We start from the raw sequence: 27,108 nt of genomic DNA on the forward strand, positions 1-27,108 counted from the left end.
AATTTAGCATTAACTGCCAATAAAAGTGCTTTCCCACAATTTACACTTTCCCGCAATTTACACTTTTTCCTTGGGGTTCCTTGAAAAGTGCAAATAAGGGGTTTTACTGTATTTCTTAGAAATTTTTTATAAAAATGTTAAAATTAATTTACAGGTTTTACTTTTAGTTACTACAATGTTTAATGAAATATAACCTAAACCTGGTTTTAAAAATGACGCTTTCTTACCAGTAAAGACGCAAGAAGTACACAGATTAGTTTACTTGCATATCGGCATACTTCATTTCCAGCACAGACAGCTATAAATGTAACTTCCGGGGATAAGTACATGTCAGTATGATTGAGAAAACGACCATGCAAAGATTATTGAAAGTTAAATCAGTTTTAACAGGAAACAGGAAAGCAAACCATGAAAATGTGAAATGTGAAATGTAAAATGTAACCCACTAAAAACAGGAAACAAGGTACTAAAATGAAAAACCAAAGTAAGGATAAACTATAAGCGAACTAAAAATGAATGCAGCGCAGTGATACGACCTGAAAGAGAAAGTCATATACTAATTAATTATTGTAACAAAATTGATGTTTTTTTTCCCCCTTCATTTGATCTACAAATATATGTGTGTTAAAAATCTAGTTTCATTCCTTGTTTCTTTAAAGTTAACTAAATACTAAGAAATTATTTACAGGTACTAGTTAAATATACTATAACGCGTTTATATTTATTATTTTATGTACTGATTGATGTCTAATTTTGTTGGTTGTCTAATGATTATTATTGTTTTCCTGTATAATAGTTATCCTTTAACGTTATGACTGTCCATGTTAAAATTGAATCATGACCCTGTATGTATGTGTTAAAAAAGTTTCCTCTTTCTCTTATTTTTAGATGTTTTTTTTAAATGTAAGGAGCATACCACCTTTGGCCTCTTCCAAATTTGAAGGGGGAAAAAAAAAATCAGCATAGAGTCCACGTGCGATGGAAGTGCAACTTCTTGCTTATTATATTACTAGCTGCAGTACCCGGCGTTGCCTGGGCTGAACACAGGGTGATATATTGTCCCTGAGTTAAAGCAATATGGATAGCGCTATATGACAATGTAGTGGACATACAGAAATGACACACAATTATTGTTTGCATGTCTATGATCTATGATTTTCTGTTTAACCATAGCGATCGGTTGAACGGTTCATAAGTTTATGCCCTGCAGCGCCATCTAGTGGTAGGTTATGGCAAAATGGATATTGCAAAAATATTCTCTGTGTTAAAATATGTATGAATACCAATTTTCATGGAGATCGGTTAAAACAAAACGGTTTAGAAGTTCATGTGCTGCAGCGTCATCTAGCTGCGAGTTACAAAAAAAATGGCTGTCATAAAAATCCTTCTCCATGAAAAAAACACTTTGATGTGCCAATTTTATGGTGCTCAGTTGAACCATGAGTCAAACGGTGCCGGAGTTTATCAACGTCATACATAACATTCTGTTATATAAATACATATATTATAATATTATATATATACATATATAATGTACACTTAAATCTGGTCTACTTGGTTTAATTAAATCAATCTGATCAGTTTTTGGAAAATATTTATCATGACAGCTGTCTGGTTATATTTTTATTTTGACATAATAAAAAAAGTATCAAAATGAATGTAATTTGTTTTTAAGTTAACTTCAATTCTATAAATATAATCAAGTTATATAATATCTACTGTAATATTTACAAATTAACAAAATATTATTAAAATTATTTATGAATAAATAACCTATTTCAATTTAATAACTGAAATAAAAAATATATATATTTACAAACTACAAAATTAACTAATTCAAATTTAAAAAAATTAAACTTAAATAAAATACCCAAATATAAAATAACTAATTTTAAAAAATCGGGCAATATTTTATATAAAAAATGGATTCAAATAATTTGAATTTAGAGCAATTAATAATAAATGGAGACAAAACATTATGACCTCCATAAATTAAGTGCAATACAATTTATTAATTTAATTCTAATGAATTGGTAAAATTTATTCTTCTTCTGATTGTAATCTTTCGAACTGAAGATTTGCAAATTCAGAGGTTAAATAATAGTCATAGAACGTAATAAATCGAAAATCGATAATTGAAAAAGAGAGAAAATAAATGTCATCGTCATCTACGTGCGAAAACTGAACTCCAAGTTCAATTGTTCTATTCTGAGCAATTAAAACCTACAAATAAGGAAAAAAATATTTTATAAGATATATCTTTTCATATATAATGTAGTGATAGTTATAAAAATTAATACTTGGTTAGCTAAAATCTTCATTTTTTTTAAAATACTTAAGACTCTGATTGAAATCAAATGGTGATGAGTTTATTGACAAACGAAGAATTGTGGTTGTTTTTTACAACGCTTATTCAATTTCTATAACAAAATAATATTTCTGTCAACATCAGCAATCTACATCCTACATATTAATTTTATTCTTCAGTATAGCCTGACCTGTAATTAATATATTTTTTTTTATTATTTTCATTATAACGCCCACGCAATCCCCTTCCTTGGCGGAATTTCGTAAAATTTGTTCTCAGTTGAACTCAAGATGACAAAAATAATAATTTCGCCAAATTTAAATCCGTAGGAGCTATAGATTAAAAGTTTTTTTTAAATTTTATTTTAACGCCCCCACACTGCCCTTTGTGGGTAGAATTTCATAAAATTCGTTCTTGGTAAATTTTAACTTGTTAAAAAGAATATTCTGGCCAAGTTTTATACCTATAAGAGCTATAGATTGAAAAAGTAGATTATTTTAATTAACGCCCCCCCCCCCCCCCCAGCCCCCCTTGCAGGTGGAATTTCATAAAATCCGTTCTTAACTGACCTCAACTCGGCGAAAGGAATATTCCTACCAAATTTCAAGTCTCTAGGCTTTATGGTTCCAGAGATATCGTGATGAGTCAGTACATAGGTGGAAATCTCTTTATATATATATATATAGTGTTGGGCCGATTCCGATTCCATTTTCGATACTTAAATTAAAGGGTCGATTCTTTGAATCCGATTCCGATTCCTTAATTTTTATCTGACAATGTTCAACAGAGTAATATACTCAGAAAAAAAAAAGGTTGTTTATGATTTTAAAAATGTAATTGTGTTGTGTTTAATTTTCTGTGCAGAAATTAACATTATATACAGCTTATAAAATGTTAAAAAGTATGTTCATTACCATCAAGTTAAGCTACCTTGAATTTCTAGCACAAATTGGCCTTTTAACCTTGCATATAGTTAGACGAAAAACGTGTTCAAACACTGCCAATAATCAAAGATGTCTTATGACGTAAATTGCAAATAATGTTATAAGTTAACCAACTTTAGATACCTTACATTACCAACTCAATTAATTAATTGTAAAAAAAGAGGTTTGTACGGTTAGGTAAAGAATTTTATTTTCAAGCACAACTAAATAATGATCCAAATAAAATTACAATATAACCTCTATTATACATATTTCAAGGGACCAGGGCGGAAAAAAATAAAAAGAGGGAAATGTAAAATAAAACTTTATTATCTCATTATGATGGAAATGACAACAAATATGCGCCACACTAAAATAAAATGTCAGAGATGCTTAAGTTTTAATATATTACCTAGAACTTAATTATCTCACTTGGTGAAAAGAATAAATCCATTCAGTCTTGCAGTTCCTCACAACCGTAAAGAGAAAAAAAATTTTCGGTTATTTAGTAAGAAAGTTCTGTGTATGTTTTAGCATCTCAAAATTTCCACATTTTATGGTGAGATTTTCTTACACATAATATTTAAATTCTTCAAATAATCACGTGTTAACATTTAATTCATTTCAGAAATTTATTGGAAACAATTCTGTTGAACTAACACAACTTTCAAAAGATTGTTTATGTTTAGTAATAAAAATTTACGAACGTTTCAGCAGCAACATTTGGAAATTCAGATTAGCCAACTGCCTTTCCAAAATATATCTAATGTAAAACGAGCATCCATAGAATACGTAAAGGCGAGCATCGTGGAACACGCACAAGAACGCCGATTTACAGCAATTTGATTATGTTGCTTTTAAAATTATTTTAATATGGTCGCAGTAATCCACTGTGAATTTGGGTAAAATCTCATTCAAAAATTATTTAATTTTAGTTCTTTAAAGTTTAAAGTGCAGAGATGTGAAACATCTTAATTTTCATGTTCCCGTCACCAAAAATTTGGTTCATGGCCGTATGGTTTACCATGGCAGGTAGCACAAACAAAAAATTAGGTTGTTTACAATGGCTAATGTAGCTGCCATGATCAAATAGTTAACGTTTACTTTATTTTACTTGCCGTTTACATTTACATAATTTTCTATAAACATTTTTTTGTTTTATCTAATTATTTTTGAAGGTTTACTATTAAATACAGTGCTGCTGCAACGTAATTTCCGAAAAATGCTTTCGCTTAAAGCGGGAAAGTAGATACTGCATTTGTACTGTAGGGAAAATGGCGGTGCAAGTAAATAAATACGTCAATCATCGTAATTCGTAAATCAGTTCCGTAAAAAAAGATTGAATTAAGTATTTTAAAATTTATATTTGCATGCATTTTAATATTTTACGTTGCGTAGATGATGTATTTTGCAAACTTAAAAACAATGCAGGAATCGGTCTTGGTCGATTCCAAAACCATTGTATTCTGAATCCAACGATTATTCAGGAATCGGTGGAACCGACCGATTCCGGAATTGGATTCGGCCCATCACTAATATATATATATATATATATATATATATATATATATATATATATATATATATATATATATATATATATATATATATATATATAAAGTATATAAAACATAATTCTCTTTGGCTGAGGTCGCAGATCAAAAAATATATACATATAAGTATGTTCGCGAATGCTAAATTATATTATTGTGCAAGTATGCAAGTGAAGTATGCAAGTGTGGAAGTATGCTGTGTCATTTCTACATCTCCCCTGCTGTCTCCTCCTCTCCCGGTTCCCCCAATACGTACCTAGCTACTCCCCTCATGCGATCAGAATTTTCGTAATGCTTAAAAATTGCAGCCCCCTCAGCAAAGAAGATTCACTTGAATAAAACGAATGGCGGACACAGCCTACCTTTCCCAAAGAGCTGCTGCAGCGCCTCCCTGGCCATGCGCAGGTCGGCGTCGCTGAACTCGTAGAACTTGGCCCAGCCCTGGGGGATGAACGTCCTCCTCTCGAGCAGCACCGCGTGGAACCAGGCCAGCGCGAAGAGCGACCGGCCGTGCAGGACGCTGGCGGGCTTCAGCTCGGGCCCCCACGAGGTGTAGATCTGCAGCAGGTTCCTCTTCACGCCGCGGGGAGCCTGCCCAGGTCCCACCGCAACTTGGTCACACTTCACAGTCGACTAGCTACAGCGAAGGGGGTTGTCTGTAAAGTCTTTTACGTGATTACGTCATACGAAAACATTGATGAAAAATTGCATACTTATTAATTTTCAAAAATTATTTACAGTTTTTGCAAATTTAATTTAAATAATTTGTTTAAACATAATCACGAACAATTAGTTATAGAAATAAACTGAAATCAAATCAATGTCAATAAATTGTTAATTTGAAATGACTAAATTGGACAAAAAAAAATTTTTAAATTGCAGCTTTTAAAAAGCCTGCTTTAACCTGTTTGATATTATAGGAGATTTTCTCGCACGGTGGTTGGCCGGTTCTCCCAGCTTGGCTTAGGCGGAACGTGACAATGATTCATACTATTTCGTGCGTGCAGCCGGCGTTCATCGATTTATAAGACGTTATCACGTCAAATAACCTTGTTAACACAAAACTCTCATTACTACAAAGTGTTTTCACAGTATCTTGAAAATACACAGTGTTATAGGACTAAGTAATTTGTTTAAGGTACAAGTATAGTTATTATGAAATACAAAGTTGTTTATATTCCACGAGTAAACAATAACAAATAGTAAAGGATGGTTATAAGAAATATCTCAAAATAACGTAAGAAACAATGTGAAGTTTCAACTAAAATAATACTGATGCCATTGCTTTGGTTCACTGTAGGTTGGGGGGGAAAAAATGTTTGGATATTTTATCCCTCCAATTTGATTGTAGTGCCTATGTATTTTTGTAGGGAATTACTTTATTCTTCTGTTTAAAGCTTTTTAAGTGTGATATAGGAGAAAATTTTTATTTTACAATCCCTTGACGTCAACCAGGGCTACACCCTCCCTAAGCCCGATGTGCCTCACGCCACTGCCGAACCCCTCTCCCCCACCGACACCCTCTGTTTCAAACCTTCCGCCAACAAGTGCGTGTGTGCGTGTGTCTGGTCACCCTGTGCGAACCCTTTCGGCACCCAGCCTAACTGGAGCAGTGGAGACTGCATGTTTTTTAAATAATGTAATTCTTAAATATCTGTAATATGTAGGGATGGGACGAATCCACATTTTGGTCGAATCCGAATCCTTGTTCGAATCCTCAGTGTTTGTCATCGAATCTCGAATCCCAGTCCCACATTAAACTTCACCACATGTTATTAAAAAAAAATCAAACATTTTAAAAAATTACATGTGTATTTATAAAATTATAAAATAAGTGCATAAGTGCATACACCTGATATAAAATAGAGAGAAATAACCTCAAAAACCACACACGTAAGTTTGCATCTGTCTAATTCTCTGTTAAATTAATCCTTCCTATGTTTTCAATAAAATACGTTTGTATAACAGACTCCATTTAAAAAAAGTTACGTTTTTTTCTGCAATGTTATATTATTGAAAGTTGGAAATGATAGAGTAGTTATGCTAATTGACAAAATGCAGCGTAGTTTATCTTATGTTTGTGCCATTTCCGTTACCTTTATAATATAGTTTAGGTATACCTACAATTTTCTAGAGCTGGACGAACCTCAGTTCTCTGGTTTCGAACCGAGCCGAACTGAACCTCATACAGAAATAATTGTTTTCAATTAAAATGAACAGATGACCAGCATTTTGGTCTTTAACTGAGTGGTGAGAAAGAAAGATTCTCCAGCCATATGTAAAATTAAAACATTATATAGCTTAGCTTATATATATACCAACTTTTAATTCGTGAAGAAGTTACATCTAAATTTCAAAAAGACTATATTCCTTTTTAAGTGTACACTAACCTTCATTTAAAAAAAATATTAAAAAGATGACGAACATTCAGCATAAGGCCACATAACATATTTTTGTGGTAGACATAACCTAACATTTTTAATAAGTAAAACTTTTTAATAGGACATAAAAAAAAGACGAATGTGAATTAAGTTACCTATCTACATATTTTTGTGGTAGACATAACCTAACATTTTTAATAAGTAAAACTTTTTAATAGGACATCAAAAAAAGGCGAATGTGAATTAAGTTACCTATCTACATTACAAAACCCGCTGTCTGCAGTTGCTGTTTTCTTGGAAGAATGCTGCTCGTTAGAAGAAACTTTACACGGTTTTTTTGGGGTGGTTCTGGGTCATCCGGGTCGTCATTATCTTTTCTCCATTTGGAAAACTTAAACGACGTTAGCCTGCTCATCGCAAATCACCTCAAGAACAATAATATTGTAAACGTAACGTAAAAAGTGTGGTTATAGAAATTTGCGTCGGAAAAAAGAAAACACGAGAAATAATGATGGCTGCCGCGACTACGCTAGTCAACTTAGTACCGTACTGTAACATTTACTGGACCAGTACTTTTAATACACAAGATTAAATTAATATTTTCATTACCTGACTGTTATAACCAAAAAGGCCAAAAAAAATAAATACATCCCAGTAATTTAAAATACGTAATTTACGTAATCATTTCCTACCGCATTTGTGTTGTGTTAACTTGATCACGTTAGTTTTGCCGAAATACGAGAGTTCTCGTACATGCGCTTTAGTTTAACGTATGGGGTACGCAATGTTTGGTGATTTTACAACACTTCTCGTATACGCACTATAGTTAAAGGTATAATATACAATACCTTTGGCATTTGTACGATAGTTTATATTACGTAGTACGACAAATGCATACAAAATTCTCTAAAGTAATCAAAAAACAAAGCGCGCCCATATGAAAAAATGCTATGCGAGTTATGCGACGATTAATAATTTAATTTTTATTTTGTCTGCGCTTGAAACTGTTGAGGCGACGATTATGCGATAAAAGTCGGAATATTACAAGTAATAGAATTTTGTTGAGCTGTTTTGTGAATGGTCTCAAATGGGGGTTAGAAAATTAGAAAAACGTATTTTTTTTTAAACGATCGTTCGGTTTTTCGAATATATTTTAAGAGGTTTCGAACCGAACCGAACGTAAGGGTTCGGTTCGGTTCGAAATTTTCAAACTTCGCCCAGCACTACAATTATCAATTACTACCTAAAACTCTTAAAAACCCACCTCGAATCCCACCTCGAATCCCACCTCGGATCCTACGAATCCTCGAATCCATAGGATTCGGTATATTCGACGAATCCAAGATTCGAAAATCCCATCCCTAATAATATGTAATCCTTAAATCTTAATTAACTTGCAATTTTTAAAAGGTTTTAATAGTTATGTTTAACTGTCTTTAATATTAATGTACTAACGGTAGGTTCAGCACTTCCTGCGGCCATGACACCCGGGGCCCAGGGCAGTCTCTTACGTTCGCCGTGCAGGGTAGGACGCATCTTAGCACCTCGTTGACTTCAATTTTTGCTCGTAACCGATCCGTTAACATCCGCTGTCGTAACTATTTTTTTAAACCTTTTTCTAATCAACCTTCGAGGTCAACCCCGGCGGCAGACTGTGTAAATTAATTAATTAAAGCTCCCCGGAGCGTTTTGGATTAATCGGTGGACTTATACTATCGGAGCTGGGCCACGCTGTGTCCTGGTCAGCTAGAAAGCTGGACTATGTGCTGTTTTCTGTGTGCGTCGTCAGTTTAAGTGTCGGTGCCAATAAAGCTCAATATTCACCAAACTCGTTGCACTTAATTCTCGACTACGAGTTTCCCAGCACAGAGACGGAGGTGTGTGGGGCGCCTCAAGACCCCACGAGCAGTAACATAGCGTGCCCGCCGCAGAGAGCGGGAGGGGAGAAGTCGAGCCTAGCTCCACATGGGTCACGTCATGGCCCTGGGACAGAGTCGGTAGCCGGGTCCACGTGGTGGCGCCCAAGGTATAAACGTACGCCGATTCACGACACCCGTATAAAAAGTACATTTGTTGGGGTGTAAAATTGTGTACAAGTTTTAACTTTATTTTAATTTTATTTAAAAATTATACAAAAATTGTAATTATATTTTGTATTAGTTTGGTTAATACCAACTTTGTTATTGCAAAGTGACAAAATTATGGTCCCTTCAGGTTTCGATGTTTGAGCTTCCACAATATACATTCTACAAGTGTCACATCAGTTTTTTTTTCGTTAAAATTTAATTTTTACTAAAAATTAGGAATAGGCCTATAAAAGCCTCAAATCCTCAAATAGCCCCAAATCTTTAGTACTTGAAGGATTCAATATTTGAGTAAAAAGATTAAAAAATATTAGTAGAAATTAGTAAATTAAAAAATTCATCACTTTTAACCTCTGAAGTTTACTAGGTCAACTTATTTATTCATGTAATTATATAAATAAAATTACAATATGTATTGATTCTGGAAACTTAATTTGTAAAACACACATTTAAAGGGTTGAATGTTTCAACACCATAGTTAAAAATTTTATTTCTTAAAATTATTTAATTTTTGAACCATAAGGCCTAGTTTTGTATTCAAGGGGTATATTGAAGGTCCTTTTTGGGATTCAGATTCGAGACTAGGATTTGAGAAAATTGCTATTTGTCCCATCAATACTAAAAATATTAAAATATATTTGAATACGAAAGTAAAATCATACAAGAAGACTTTTTACCATTGCACAGCACAGTTACTTTGTTTGCGTCAATGCTATTTCATTTCAACCAGAGGACCACGCATTCATTCCATTCGTGATAGAGTAAATCATAACCCCAGGATTTTACACACATAGGTCGTCAAACCAGTCCCAATCCCACAGCCCGAATTGTGTGCACAGCACTCTCATTGTACTTCATAACGTTGTAACATAGTCAAATCATGTTCTGCACGTGACTCACATTAAAAAAAAAAAATAATACTAGCCACAAACACAATGCCATATAGTAATGGTAATTTTCAATTACCAGTGCCACCAACAATTTAAGATTGAGAATTTTTTGAAGTTATATTTCTTTGGGCATATTATAAAACAATCATGAGCGTGTTTTTACGATGCACATGCACTATGCAACAAAATTTTCACAGGTTAAAAATTTTATTGAATACAGGTTCATATATTTGAAAAAAAAAAAAATTATTTATTGTGAATATTTGCGATAGAAATTGTGTTTATAAACTTTTTCACGTGTATTTATAAAAGTGAGGTTATGATCCCATGTGTATATCGATGTCAGTTTACTTGTAAACTTCCATTGTTGCTGCCAGGGAGTGTCTGTGGAAGGTTTAGTAGTCTCCTAGCCGTTTTCATGGGAGTGTTTGTGAGGTTATGTTACTATATGTATAATTAATTTGCATTATAAATTATTTCATTATTATTTTATTTAATAAATAATTAAAATTAATAAATATGATAAACATTCACATTTCATTATTAATTATAATTTATTTAGATTATTTAACTAAATTAAATACAGTGGCATCCGGCAATTACGTTCCGGCAAATAGCATTTTCCCGTCAATTAAACCATTTTTTGCTGGTCCTGCCATTTGTCCAATGTTTACAATACATTACATTCCCGCTAATCACACGGTAAAATCAAATGCCTTCCCGTGATATACACAGTTGTTGACATCGAATAAAGCGCTTGTTGTTACTTGTTGCCAACCGCAACTGTAGTAAGAATACATATTCCATTTTGATTCTCTCGATTCCTCGAACAGAGTATCATTCCGTTACGTACATGCATGTTATGCACTACGTCGCAAAAGGAAATTCGGGTGCTTTTATTGTTACAAAATTTTTTTTCGTTTTTCAGATTGTTCCATGTAGTGAAAGGAACACGTCCGCGTAGCACATACATGTACAGTTTCTCGCTCCTAGGCAAATGTTGGCAACACTACTGCGAACCGCTGTGTTCATGTGTTGGTTTGGTACCAGTGATTCTGGGCTTTATTTTTGTTTACCTTGACGTAAATTTTTGCGCTTTATTGACAGGTTCTACAGATAGTTTATTCACGTTTTTGATTAAATTTTCGCAATATTCGTGCAATGGCGAGTGGTCGTGAAAGAAACGCTTGAACAGTTGAGCAAAAATGTAATATTTTGAGGCAGTTTGACAACCACGTTGGATCGCGTGTGGCCTTAGCCAAGGCATTGAATATTCCAGCGTCTACATTAAACACAATTGTTCGTAATCGAACATCCATTGAAAATGCCACAGAAAAAAGTGGACCAATGGCAAAAAAAAAATTAAAACTGTGAAGGTGTCCAAATACAAAGAACTGGACGGCTTAGTTAAGGAGTGGTTTGATGCTACACGGGCAGCAAACATTCCAGTGGACAGCAGGTTGATTCGCGAGAAAGCAACACAGATTGCGGATCGCTTAGGCATTGAGTTTACGGGAAGCCTAAGATGTACATCAAGCTCTGTCCCTGCCCGAACAACCCGAATATTCACCTTCGGCCAACCTCGGGTTTATTTATATATATTTATATTTCTTTGTTTATTTTAATGTAGCTATACTAACCGTCCATAGTGTTTTAAAGTGTTTTATTGTAGCTAACCTAACCGACCACTTTTAATATTTGAATTCATTTTTCCTGCGCAAAAATAAAACAAATCCCGAGGTTGGCCGAAGGTGAATATTCGGGTGTGTTCGGGCAGGGACAGAACTTGATGTACATCTTAGGCTTCTCTTGAGTTTACCCCCTCAAATGGTTGGATTGATCGCGATTGGTTCAAAAAGAGATATAATGTTGTGTACCATACTGTTTGCGGTGAAAGCAAAAGTGTTGATCTGGAAACAGTTGAACACTGGAAAAACACTTTGCCAGATGTGTTGAAGGGTTATCACTAGGGCTGTACGGGATAGGTAATTTTGGTTCGGGAAAAATTCGGGCGGGAAGCTATGATTTCCCTCGGGAAACGGGACGGGAACGGGAATTATTTAAAAGTGCAATATGTATCCAAGAAAATTTATTTATTTCAAAAATGGGCTATCAAAACCATATCATTTTAACTTTTAAAAGCCATAGTATTAAAATAAAAATTTTGAAAAAATAAACAATACTATGAAATGCCTCCATTTTCGTGTATGAACACCAGTTCCTCTGTATGTTATGAGGAAAGGGACATACGCTTGGGGGATACAATGTTCCCAGCAGAAGAAAACACACGTTCACTTGCTGTTTCTGTTGCAGGGATGCCTAAATACTGCATTGCAACTTTACACACGTTAGGGAACGCATCTTTTCCTTTTTCTCTCCACCACTTTAGGGGATCATCACTTCTTTGTATAACAGGCATACTGAAATAGCAATCAGTTTCTGATGACATGATCTGGTTACTTGATTCGCTCTCAGCAAGTTCGTCAAAAACACTCCAGAGAGAAGTAGAACTCTGTGCCAACTCACTGGTACCTGCAGTTGTTACTGAAAGAAAAAGAAACACCACATTCTTACACAATGCTATAGTGGCTTTTGTATAAATAAAATAACTAGGCCTACAAATAAATTAAACAATACCTGGTTGTGCCGTTGCCTGTGTGATTTCTTTTACTTTTTTATCCAGGTGGTTACGTGCCAAAAGTTTTTCTTCCGTTGGAATTACAACAGCCTTAAACCTCGGGTCTACTAACATTGCAGTATAGTATGGCTCTTTTCGATCGTAGCATGGAAATCATGCTTGGAGAGCCAGAAGTACCTCATTTGCAAACTCCCATCCCTGTTTTGCATTGGTGTTGATGTAGGCCTTCAGACAATTTTTTAGAGAAAAAATGACCGGAATGACCATTGATGCTGATGGTGAACGTTCACCACAAAGTTGGGTTGTAGCATCATACAATGGTTGCAATATATTAATGTAAGAGTCAATAAGGTTCCATTCACTCAACTGCAGATTGTCCATGTTCAGTGTTGTTAAGTGACGAGAAAGAGGTATCTTGTTGTCAAACAATCTCTTCAGCATTAAAAACTCTGAATTCCATCTTGTCTGACAGTCTTGAATCAAGTTTAGTACCGGCAGATCTAGTTCTTCTTGAATTCGATGCAACTGTTCAGTTGCTCGCGCACTGTGTTTGTATCGTCCAACAATCGAACGTGACTTTTTCAGTACCTCTTTGATCTCACATGTTACTTTAACAGCATCTTGCAATACAAGCTGCAGTGTATGTGCAAAGCACTGCAGCTGCGTAAACTTAAGTTTGCATAGTGAAAGTCCCAACTTAAGGTTTCGTCCATTATCACTCACAATGTACATGTCCACTTTGTCCCCTGCATTTTCTAAGTCCCATTCATTGAAGCACTCTACTAGTTTCTCACTAATTGCTTCACCAGTGTGTCCGCCAGGAAAGCTGTAACACCCTAAACAGTACTTCTTCATGTCGAAATCTTCAATAAAATGACATGTCAGCGACATGAATGCTTCGTTGCTAGCAGATGTCCACAAATCACAAGTGAATGATAAAGAAGCAATTTTGGATAAACTTATTGCATTGGCAATATGTTGAGACATTTTTGCCTTTGTTTTGTTGTACAGTTCAGGTATTACTCTTCTTGAAAAAGTGTTACGAGATGGCACTGAATAAAGTGGTTGAGCTATTTTAAGGACTTTTTGAAATTTATGATTTTCCACTGTACTGTATGGCAACATAGCATCAGCTATCCATTCCCCAATACAGTTTGTCAGTGAAATGGCCCTTTCATGTGTTGAAGGCCATTTGTAAGCTTCGTCTAAGCGAAGTTGCTTCTTTGTTGGTTCTAAAGTTTTTTCCCCAATATTTCCGCCTTTCCGTGTTGCTTCTATCTGTTCAAGTTCTTTTTTCAAATTTGGATGTTGCATCAGATGTCGAAGCAACCCAGATGTGCTACCAAAATTGGCTTTTAAAACCTTTTTGCATTGTTTACACTGTGCAGACACATTATCTGGCATTTTTTGGTAAAAAGACCAGATAGAAGTTTTTAATTTGGTGTGGCGACTTTCCATAATGAAATTCACGTACGTAAACACACACCTTATGTAAACAACTTCACACTAAAATACTCGCCAACACAGATAATATCACAATGTGTTTAAAACCGGAGTAAAATACATTGAATATCTTGTTCTGTAGGGAAAGGAACCTGAATCTCTGGCGCTCGGCTTTGGGTGTGGAACAGCATCGGTGACAAACTTTACGATATGTAAATACAGGAAAGCACCAGTACAACGAACTTCAGTTAAACGAACACTTCACTTAACCGAACTCATTGTTTGGTCCCGCCAAAAACGTATATAATAACCTTGAATTTTATTTCATCTTAACGAATTTTACGACGGTCCGTTTCTTCGTGAAACAAAAATATTCACTTGAACGAACAACCTTGAGGCACATTATGAAAAAAATTACCATCCAAAAACTTGTTCTTTATTTTTAATTTTCTTATTCAAACGTAACAGCGTGTACGTAAACAAAAACAATAACGGAACTAGTATGCGTGCGCACGTACTATCGAAATTAGTAGATTAATTCTCGTGTTTTGAAATAATATTGGAATGGTATTACGTCCGTTGTACGATACAACTAGTACATATTCTCGGATTTTTCGTTTTTTGGCTACTTACATTACGATAATTTTTGTACGGTACTTTGGCTAACCTGTGTTTTAATTTATTTTTTGAAAGTCATTTTTTTCATCACAGTCCATAGTGTTTTTGTCGTGTCTACAGGCGTGAAATTTTTTACGTTTTTCAATAGCGTTGTGTTCTTCAGTGCCGGTTGTAGAAATGAAGCGTGTGACAGAACAAAAGTGTATATGGGGGAGAAAAAAAAATAACGCAATTCATCAAAACTTTCGACCTAAGACCTAACTATTCAAAAGAATGACGATGCTTGTCGTCTTCAAATGTTTTGGAACACCATGCGTTTTGTAATGTATGCACGTGTGACTTTTCGATTGCACACGTTGGAAGGGATGACTGTAGAGGGCACATTGAATTAAAGAAACATGCGGAATATTTTATAGTCATGACGAGCAATAAATCCATATCGTAGTTTTTTCGCTACATCTGAAGAAACGAAAGTAACTAACGCAGAGTTATTGTTTACAAGTTCTGTTGTTTGTTTATAAGACAGTTCTTATCCAACCAGGATAAAAGAAGCAAATAAAAAGACAATTGTTCAAAAGTATAACTTTTCATACTTTGAATTGAAGATTGAAAATTTCCTGTAAAATTATTGACATTTCTTACATATTCAGATGATTGTATTGTTCAAATAGTTTTTTTTTTTCCTTTGATTCATTAATTTTCATTGTATTCATATGCATAGGCCTACATTTTTAATTTTTTTTTTTGCATATTATTGTCCTTATTTTATCTTGTGTGTGTTATAATTCCTCAGGAAAAATTTATCGTGCATGATTTACATGTACTTTTTCCATATAATTGTAATTAATGATGGGTGTGATTTGAGGTTGGCAGCTCTGCCTACAATGTGTCTCCTGACCATAGACAAAGCATCAGCAGAGAGTATGTGAACAGGTTCTTCAAGCGGCCATAGACTAATGACTGTGATACTGAACCTTAGTACACTTAAGGTGTTTCATGTGTTTATCGGTATACATATTTATAACAATGCTTATGTTTCAGTATAAAGAACTTCAGTATAACAAACTCAACTATTTTTTGGTCCCTTCATGTTCTTTATAGTGAAGCTTTCCTGTATTTAGAAATAACATTTCACCAGTTTCTCTCAACGCCTATCTTTGCTTTCACTGTCGTTTGTCCTAAACACCAAAATTATGATCGTTCAAATACATTTCGATGTAATATACATCAGTGTCGCCAACGTCTTTCCGCAATATTTCTTATTCGTTAAAACGAACATCACTGAACATGCACGAAGACGCCATATTTACAAGACTTTGAACGTTCACATCACCAAACGTTTTACTCATGGCCGTATGGTACACCTTGGCAAGTGGCACAAAAAAAATGTTTACAATGGCAAACGAAGCTGAGAAATTGCCGTGGCCACAAAAGCACGTAGTAAAGTAAACTAAATACAGTTTACACAATTCGCTTTACTTTTATTGTTCCGTCTAAACTTGTGTCACGGTTAGCTATAAAATGGAGCGCTAATGCAACATTAATTGCGGGAAATGCTTTGCATTAAATGGGAAAATAATGCATTAAAACTATAGGGAAAATGACTGTGCCAGTAAAAAAATACGTTAATTACGCAAATTCGTATATCTCAGGTACGTAAAAATGAGGTTCTACTGTAATCACAGAAAACTTATGTTCCGTTACGAAGACACCTAAAGATAGGTTACGCAGTGATTTTATCAGAAAAATTATCAATATACATTTTCGGGAAATATTACTTTCCCGAATAATTTCGGGAAAAATTCATTCCCGAAATTTCCCGAAAAATCGGGATCCCGCCCAGCTCTAGTTATCACCCTAAGGACATATTTAATGCCGATGAGACCGGTCAGGTTGTTAAATGTTAGGCCTATAAGCCTATAACATATTTTTACTTAAGTTTTGAGATTGCCATTAACTACTCAAGTTAATTGCAAACAGAAATAATAGCTATAGTTATTGTTGTAAAACTTTATTACAGCAAGCATTGAATTGAAGAATTATACATATCTTAATGAAGTTTTTAGTAAAATTTTACTTTCCCCTCAATTACACTTTCCCCCGAATAACACTATTTTCAGTTTTCCCCTTGAAAAGTGTAATTCAGGGGTTCCACTGTAATTAATTTCATACACATGTTTATATTAATACTGAATACTTATTTAAATTTTTTAATTTGATAGAATGTATAGCTCAGCAACCATATTTATAATATCCCTTCAGTCCTTTTATTATTTTATTTCTATAAATTACTTGAATGCAAAATTGAAGCAAATTTTTCACTATGCCAAGTAAATATAACTTCTAACTTGTGTACCTAAGTGTGAAAGTGTTAGGAACATTGATAATAGTCAGTGAAGTGGTGCAGTGGGCACCTCGTAGGTGATCTTGAGGCACTGCTGGGCGAGGATGGGCGGGAAGCCGGGGTGCGGCTCCGAGGTGAGCCACAGGCGGAAGTCCTGGTGGGGCTGCAGCGCCCTGATCTCCTTCTCGAGCGCGGGCAGCCACGACACCATCAGGTGCAGGTTCTTGAGGCACAGCCAGTCGCCGGCCCGCGCGGCCGCTCGCAGCCGCTCCAGCGCGGCCCCCACCTGGCCCTCGCCCAGCGCCACCTGCCGCCAGAGTTCACCAGCTGCTCTGCTTCTCTCCTGTGACGCTGTGTTTCAATTTACTATAGATCATTGAATAAACAGGAATGGACCTAATGCTCCTATTGAGACCCAACTGAGATCATTTCAAGTGCTAGTATTCACATGGCAGCAGTCGTTGTTTAAAGACCATCGCTGATTAATTTAACTCACTCACGGTGTCAGATATCGGATGCAAGTCTGGCTGAGAAACACTGGCTCGCTCCAGGTCAAGCACAAATTGCCAGTTTTTATTTTTATTTCACAAGTAATCAAAGAATGCACTAAAAGAGAATAAATAAACCAGTTAAGAGCCCCGCCTACATGGGCACACACCCGGTATGCAGAGCTTCAGAAGGATCCATACAAATTAAAAACTGCTAAAGATATCCACAAGACGTATCGGTTTACAAACAATATTTTTAGCACAGTGAAGAAGGCTCAAAATGTGTGTGTTCAGAATAATTTTTAAACATGAAATGACTGGTACAGATTCTTGAAAGCACTCGTGGACCTTGCACCACCTAATGTTACGGCTACTGCTAGCCTTGCTACCTCGTGATAGCGATCGCCGCCCACGGAGGCCCGGGCCAAGCAGCGCAGTTCCTCGGAGGGATCGGCTCCCGGCGAGATGAGCAGCAGCACGGGCTCCGACGCCAGCGTCCGGGACAGCAGCTGCCTCAGGTTCAGGGCGGACGGGGACAGGTCCTTCAGTGCTGGGGACACACGCATCCACACGTAGTGTTCCGCCCGAGGGACAGACCTGTCGTTCACCGCCAGCTTGGAGGTGAGATGTGGCATGGAGCACCGAAGGAATGACGGGAGTACCCTGAGAAAACTCACATGCCACGGCAACGTCCACAACGTTCCCCACTTGCGAAAATCTGTGTCTAACCCCACTGGGAATCTAACCCGGACTGTCTGGGTGGGAGGCGAGTGATCCAACTTCTCAACCACCGCACCTCCCGTGAACACACATAGTAGTTGCTAGTTATCTACAAGGTGGGGCTGAAAATTATTTTACTGATATTACTGCAAATAGAAGAATCCTTGCGCAATTTATTTTGTCATTTAAACTGAAGGCCATTTAATCCAGTACTTTCGGGACACAGGCCAGGCAAGTAATTTTACCGGCCTATTGAACATTAATATAGTTTTAAGTGGAATAAAAAAAAGTACAATGAATTTAAAACAAGTTGCAATATTCTGCTTCTCTATAGGAATGGCAGCAGAATTCCCACACTCTTATTTCAGCTAATTTCTTTCAGTTTCCCTGTTCTCTCTGTCCAAACTAACATTTTATCCGTGTCTCATCAGCGTATATGGCAACACAACAGATATACTACAATGAAAATTATAGTGGTGCACCGATGCGGATACCGATGAATCGTAATCTGCGATTATTGGTACTTACCGATTAATCGTAATCGGCGATTATCTTAACGATTACTTTGCCGATTATCTACGTCCCGGCGTAATTAAATAGGTTTTTACCGTGTAATATTTTGTTACACATTTTAGGATAAAATACGGTAATATTTGTTTATATTACAAAATTCATCTAACTCCATCATATGATTACAGATATTTCGTTAAGTTTAATAAATCTCATTGCCTCGAACAATAAAAAATACATTTTTCCTACACGTTTATGTACGTTTCGTCTTTTGTTCTGATTTTTGTTTAGTGGCCTTGTATATTACCTATAGCCAGAGACGTAAGATAGATGGCACGCAATCAAAATACCACAAGCAGTTGCAGTGGATTCTATGACAATCGATCTTTTCGAGTCGTAGTAGCTGTTCGAAATCGTGGTCCCGATACCGTCTAGAGTTTATCACTGCGTTTACAAACTCGTTATGGGCATCTTTGGTAACATTATCCGTTGTTGTGTTATTTATATGTGACGTGAAAAGTGAAAACGTATTTATAATTTGATATATTCAGTCAACTTAAATAAAATCACATGTGCTAGAATTGGTTTTGTGTCTTTTTTTTTTATAATTATAGTGAGATGGTGAGTACGAAAAAAAAAATTGTGTGGAAACATTTTTCTATAAACTCAAGTGAACAAAATAAAGCAACATGTTTACATTGTTAAACGGTAATTTCTCGATGCAACCTTATGTGATAGTCAATAATAATGCTAGTTTTCCGCAACAAAAACTTACCCATTGTAAACTACAATTATTAGACTGTAGTTCAAGTTGTTTACAATAACAAATATAAATAGAAGTTAATTTAATTTACACTTTTCAATGACATAATAGTGTATTTTGTAAATTTTTATACTGTTATTATAACTATATTCTCAATTTTACCTAATCTTGTTATTAAATTCACATGGGAATAAAATTTTTGTGTGCATTATTACACTTTAAAAAATTTCTTCATTATAATCGGTAACTGAATCGGTATCTGCCGATTATTGCTCTCATAATCGGTAATCAAATCGGTAATCGGTAAAGTCATATCGGTGCACCACTAGAAAATTACATTCAAAACACATTCTGACGAACATACACTACATGCCAACTTGACTATAAATTGTTTTGCTGCACAAATATACAGTTTGAACTGTCATCAATTCTATAAACACTACATAACCAACACTGCCAGTATGAAACAAATAAAATAAACGATTCAATGTTTCATCACACTTTGAAATAATACATTACCAAATATTGACTGTGATCAGGATAAAGAACTACACATGTTTGATTCCGCTTCAGATTAATAGTATTGGGTTTATTAAGACACAGGTTTCCTTAATTCCTGACAAATTTCAACTTCTCTGGCTTTCCCTGACCAACTCCAGCTTCCCACACCAACTCCAGCTCCCCTGACGTGGGAACTGACCCAGGACGCGGGCAGCCATCTGGGCGAGCGCGGATCGGAGGCGGTCGGGCCGCAGCGCCTGCACTAGCAGCACCTGCTGGAAGGGGGACAGCCGGCGCGCCAGCTGCACCGGGAAGTGTCCCTCGCACTCGGCGCTCGTCCAGAAGGCCTGCCACGCGCCCGCGTCTTCCAGCAGCAGCTGCGAGTACAGCGCGGGCAGGGCAGTCTGCAACCCAGCCACGACACACCACAGTCCTCAGGCGGTCGCCACCCCGACTCCAAAAATAACAATAATTGTAACTACATTATACCTACCTTCTTGCATGGTAAACAAATAGATCGTACCTACATATTGATGAGTAGAAAAAGTAAGTAGATTATTAAGTTGTAGAATAATACACAATTGTTTTTTTTTTTTACTTTTTAGTGCATTTTAATTTTTGACGTGACAACGTCTAATAAATCGATGAACGCCGGCTGCACGCACGAAAAAGTGTCCCACTACGGATGTCCCACTACGGATTTGTCCTGTTTGCTCATTGTACGCATGCGTGGCATCTCTCTTCCACTCGATTGGAACAACCATTAATTTGACTTTTCAATCATATTTTCGTCGTTTGAATTATTAATATTATGTAATTTAACGTTCATCCACCGATTTTCAGCACAATCGGTACGGTTATTTAAAAGTAATGTTGAATATTCAAATACGTTTTTAACCAACAATGGTGTTTTACAGTTACACATAATAATTCAAATTACACCCGGGATCTTTTGCACAATGTTTTAAAAACTATTGTAACACATTATAAATAAGTTTGGTGTATTTGAGATGCGTATTTGTTATCAAATCATGTTATAAAAACGAAATAATATTATTCCCCTACCCTGAAAAAAGGTTTATAAATATATATATATATTTCATTTGAAACTACTATTTAACATGTATGGCCTTGTGGCGCGGTCAGTGTCGCAAGCTTCCAATCCAAAGGATGTTGGTTCAAATCCTGGCAGGTGAAAATTTTTTTTTGTACTTGTAAAAATAAATACGGCGCACGCAACATTTCAATAGTAATAAATATATTTGAATTAATGAATGCAAATAAAAATAAATTTATTAATTAAATTGTTCATTTCATTTCACTCCTTTGTATACATACAAAATAGTGATAATTCAATAAAAATGATTCAAATTAAAACAAAATTTTCTTCCTCAAAGAATATAATATTTTTAATGCCTAAATGGTTTGGTTGCAAAAGCCTATTACGGCTCAGTCCCAGGCCGAATATGATATTTCCTTTTCTTCTGGATCAATCATTTCATCAATGTTTTGTTATGACGCTGTCACGTTAAACTATCGTCCGTAAACCAACTTTACAGACAACCAATTTTTGGACGCAATTAACTCTTCAGTGTGTTTTCTTGTATATGCTTCGGTATAAACCCACGATCTATGCACAAAATATTTCCAGAAACAAAATAATAATATGTTGCATAGTGGACCATGGTACACGATGCTCATGTACCTTGTGACAACTATCCTGTACCTTGGGCCACATTAATAAAGTAATAAATAGCCGAGTCTATATAATGCAATATATTATAACTATAATTAATAATCATTATTTCATATACTGTAGCAAAAAAAACACTACAAAAACCACAAATAAAACATTTTACAAACATAGTGTACCTTACAATTAAAACAAAATGCATTCAAAACAAAGTATTGCTTTCACTATTAGTTAATTCAAAATTAATTCAAATAGAAGTAATGTAAATAATGTCACAAAATATACAGAGAAAAATTCGGACAAGTATCCTTTAGGTTACCTTAAACAATTGTAAAAAAATGGCTTTAAAAATTTGTTTGAAAAGCTCTTATCTATATGACTAGGCCATACTGCTGATCAAACAATGATAGACCTACTAGAAATAGCCTATAAATATGTTATTATGCTTTAACATGAAACACAATAATCACAACTGTATGTTTTCCAGTCGTTGCCTTCTACATCTGCATCTGCACCACTTTTCGCCACTACAGTCAGTCTTCTTTGAATTCCTGCAGTAAAGACATTCTTCGTGAACACTGTTCACAGTTGCTTTATCGGTAGATTGGCTTACGTGAAACACAGTGTCTTCATCTTCACTTTCATATGACAATGGATCCAGTAGTTGCAGCTTCTTCGCCATGTTTGGCGGCATCGATATCTTCTCAGAATGTTCGCTTTTTTGGAATAGTTTTTTTTGAAGTCAGTTTTTTTCTGTTAAAATTTGTTATTATTTTATGTGGGCTATGCATGTACTAAACTAGAAAAAAATATTTTAAATTTAATTTGAATTAGTTGTAGAAATTATATTAAATTTTGTAATTGTATGGTTAATAAAAATCTTGTTATTAGAAGGAGACATAATTTGGTCCCTTCAGGTTTGCATTATTGAGGTTTTACTGTATTTAAAAGTTTATGTTCTACGTAATGTAAAATATTTGTCTAAGTTCACCAACATGTAAAGGATTCTCTACTTCCATCCCACCTCACTCCACCCGTGCTTCAACCCCAGGAAAATGTAATATAGCAGTCAGTACTCACCTTCAGTACGAACACATCAAACTGCCTTTCCTCTTCTATCCACTTTGGCACGACCTCCTTCACTTTTGCTACATCGAGCTTAGTATCAGCCATCGCCAGTCCTGTGAACACGTCCCACTCCTGCAACAGGAAAATAGGGGGTTGTCTGTAAAGTCGGTTTACAGACAATTATTTTACGTGATAAAGTTATAAGAAAACATTGATGAAAAATTCCATACCTTTTAATTTTCAAATATTATTAACAGTTTTTTCAAATTTAATTTAATTAATTTATTTAAATATAATCACGAACAATTAGTTAAAAAGCCCGCCTTAACCTGTTTGATATTAAGGAAGAATTTATCGCACAGTGGTTGGCCGGTTCTTGCACGCTCGGCTCAGGCGGAACGTGACAGTTTTTTGTGCGTGCAGCCGGCGTTCATCGATTTATAATATGTTATCACGTCAAAAACAATGGCATTGTTAACAGTTGTGGTAACTTTCTATGTTTGTTTAGTAACTTTTACGTTTTGGTAATTAATGTTTTTATATTTTTTGAAAGATTTTAATTTAATATATTTTTGTACTTTTTTTGGTAACTGGAATTACAATAAATTTTTCCCCTATAATTTTTTTTATATGAATTAAATGTCTTTCATAAATATTCATGAGTGTTAAGTTTTGCGATAACGAGGTGTTCTCGGAAGGAGCCACGACGGGACGGAAACAAGTGAACGACTCGCAACTCGGCTGGAGCAACGGAGACTCATGTGGACGGAGCTCTGACGCTTGGCTGCCGGGTGAGGACCGATACCGCCCGCGTCGCAGCGATCACCTCCTGGCGTCCTGGGGCTCCACAATGCAAATTGAGGGGTTGACCCAGTAACTTCGCTTATGCCTCAGCGGGCAAAGTTTGACCTTTTCTTCGGATTTACTTTTAGCGGTGCTTGCAAACGTAACATTTTGGTGGTGCAGACTTTTTGAAATACAATTTGCATATTCTTTCTTGGAAGCTCGCATCCGGGCAGTATTTGACTTGCAGACGTAATGCGGCAACAGGCAACATTGACACCGAAGCCCCTGTGAATGTTAACTTAAAGTGCAAAGTGCAAAGGGCAAAGGGCAAGTTTGAGACTGTTAGGCAAAAATGTTTGGACGATGAAATTCTTATGGCAAGCGAGTAGAAGATATTTTAAATGGACTCTTAAAGATACGAACATGATGCGTATCTACGAACATTGGAACTTATAAATGTTAAGTACCTGTTATAAGAGGAATTTTATATAACTTTTTTTATCATTATGTATGCATTTTAGTTAGGTACTAAGATAGTTAAATTTGTGATTCACTTAAAGTATTGAAATTTTTTGGTTTATGTAAAACGGATAATGCATATTTAAATGTATTGGATAGTAGACTTGTCATAGTTTGAAAGCATCTTTGGCCTTTAAAGATGACAAATCAAAAGCCACAACCCCCCCCCCCCACCCCCCCCCAAAAAAAAAAAACACATACATATATAATTGTACACTAAAACTTTAACTGTTACTTGTTTAACCATCAGTTTCTGTTAAACATCATCGTCTATATAATAAATAAATAAATAAATAAAAAAAATGACATCTTTAGAATTGTCCACTGATTACTTATACACACTACTGTACAAAGCTGGACACGACTACTGTAAAAAAGTGGAAGTGATTGTATACATACAATAAATACATTTGTGAACATTAATTTATAAATTTTTGTACAATTAAATACAATGTGTATTGTGCATGCATTAATCACTTTTAAAGGATTTTATTTTTGGTTTGTCCCAAGCCTGCAGTGAAATTACATTAATGAAGTAAGTATGTATTACGATATTTCTGCTAACCGGCTATTTGGTAATCTGTCACAGCCCTGGTCTGGACGGTAATGGTTCTGTAACTAGAAAGCACAGGCAAGCAACAAGACAGTGAAAGCAAGTCTGCAACTCTAAAATCTTATCAGAACACAATAACAGTAAACATTTAGTTACTAGTGCATGAAAATTAGCCTTGCAAGTCAAAGGAATTCTCCTTACATCATCTGGCGTGTGACTTGGGTGCATGTGCCGCACAAGATGCAAAGCAAGCAGAAGATGGTCGGCCTTGAATAAGGCCCGCGTGACGTGGTAGTACACCAAGTGCTCCAGTCGTTGTTGGTAATCCTGCATCTGAACGTCGCTCTTTGCACCATCCTGCAACATTTCACAAAAACTTTGCTACTGCCAAGATTTCATGCTTATATATTCTAATGAATTTAGTTCTGGAAAACTGACGATTTGGTTGCTATTGTTTTTACTTTTTATTACTGCAGTAAAAATTTTACAAATATTGTGCATTAAAATATATAAATAACTCAAATTTTGGCATATGCATGTTATTGGAATGTCTTAACATATATAACTTTTTTAGCAATGGGAAATAAATAATATTTTATTGATCGCATGGTTTGAATTTTTTTCTTATGCTGAAAATATTTTAAATTTTAGGTTTTCATTTGTCACAGTCATATTGTTACATTATTTAAATGATTTTTGCAATGAAAATTTTGATTTAACACATTTCTTTGGACATATAACATTTCAGTTTTGCAATGTAATGACATATGACCAAGGTATTGTATTTAATCATATTGTTACAATTATATAATATGAATTTAAAACAATTAAATTAAAAAACTATTATCAAATTATTATCAAACTATTATCAAAAATACATTTTTTATACATAGTAAACAATTTTTAGAATATTTAGAATAAAAGTCTAAACTATAGGCTATATTGAATTTAAATTTCAATAGCCAAAATAAGTAAGACGGGGAGGTGGAGTTGTTTCTTGGTTCACTGGTCCCTGGCAGAAATATGAGGGGCAGGTTCGCTGCCTGTAACTTGTTGATTAGTTTTTTTATAAACAAAAGAGAGCTCTATCATTTTTAAATAACACCTTTTAAATTCTGTGACATACAAAAAGAGAACATAAAAGAGAAGCGTGATAGATACACAATACTTACTCATAAGGGTTGCAATTGAAGACACCAGAGTAAATAAATCTCTCACCAATCACACCCTTACAACATCATAGCAAGTAGTGATAAGGAATAGTGGTGTTTTGCCGGATATTATGATGAAAAATAAACTAAAAACACAAATAAGAAACACTGTTGACTATAAAAAGTACTTTACATCTAATTATTTTGCTACGAACCAACCAAACGTTGAGAATACACATAAAATGTTGAATCCAATTTCGACAATGGTTTTAAATTCTATCTCTGGTGGCACCCACATGAATTAAGTCGATAAATATCGGTACAGCATTTACAGCAGTACTGCCGTTTGTTTAGCACGGTATTGGAGAAACACAATCTGCTGCAGCGGTACAAACTTGGTGAGCAGTCAGCTGAGCATACCGCCTCCCATCATGACCATGTGCTCTTGTACCGTTCTCATCTGCCGCATGAGCTGCACAGTGCGATAACCGCTGACACATCAGTATCATTACCATTACCATCTTAACATACCAGGCCAGTGTGTGTAGGGACCTGGTGAGCAGACTCGATGCAAATGTGTCGTAAGATTAGTCATATATATATATATATATATATATACAAAGCAAGTAGCAGCTGTCAGCTTTTAAAAACTGCATACACTTCTAGTCTAATGTTTTGTAAAATATATTACTTTGTTGTCCTCCTCTCTTCTCGCACCGAGCCCTCTTGGGTGAGAGCCAGGTATCGGGTGGAGAAGGTCCAACTGGTCTTGTGGCAACATTCACATTCTCTTGATGGTGGATGCACGGATGCTCGGAATTGCGGTCTGCTGGCGTAGGTGAATAGCTAGTGGGGTGAGGGATGGAACTAAACTATTCATTGAAAAATGTCAGTATTTTTACAAGAAAACTTTAATTGACCTGAATGTCCAAACAGTTCAATTGATCGCCTGCGTCGGCTTTCACAACATACACTGAATTTATACACGGTACACCCTATCGTCAAGGAAGGGGACGGGGGGGAACAAATTCCCTAGGCCGAGATAGGTCCTCGGATGACCTGGCTCGCGAAGGAGGGGTGCGAGCTGCAGAAAACGGATAGCCAGTCGTTCTGCTGCTCCCCCTATGATCGTCCTATGGTCAGTGGGCGGAATCCAGCCTCACTGGCCGTCGGG

General features: G+C 35.6%; 1 protein-coding gene across 1 annotated transcript in view; it reads right to left on the reverse strand.

The window, feature by feature from the left end:
• LOC134539674 (cytoplasmic dynein 2 heavy chain 1) overlaps positions 1–27,108 on the reverse strand; it is a 446,052-nt gene that overhangs the window by 62,250 nt on the left and 356,694 nt on the right. The window contains exons 67-72 of the mRNA XM_063381862.1: positions 24,985–25,140; positions 22,938–23,057; positions 20,314–20,568; positions 18,060–18,491; positions 17,253–17,489; positions 5,147–5,375 (exon numbers count right to left, since the gene is read on the reverse strand). Of these exons, the coding sequence (XP_063237932.1) occupies positions 5,147–5,375; positions 17,253–17,489; positions 18,060–18,491; positions 20,314–20,568; positions 22,938–23,057; positions 24,985–25,140 (1,429 nt within the window). The remainder of the gene's footprint in view (positions 1–5,146; positions 5,376–17,252; positions 17,490–18,059; positions 18,492–20,313; positions 20,569–22,937; positions 23,058–24,984; positions 25,141–27,108) is intronic.

This window comes from Bacillus rossius, chromosome 15, assembly GCF_032445375.1.
Source record: "Bacillus rossius redtenbacheri isolate Brsri chromosome 15, Brsri_v3, whole genome shotgun sequence".
NCBI classification, from domain to species: Eukaryota; Metazoa; Arthropoda; class Insecta; order Phasmatodea; family Bacillidae; genus Bacillus; species Bacillus rossius.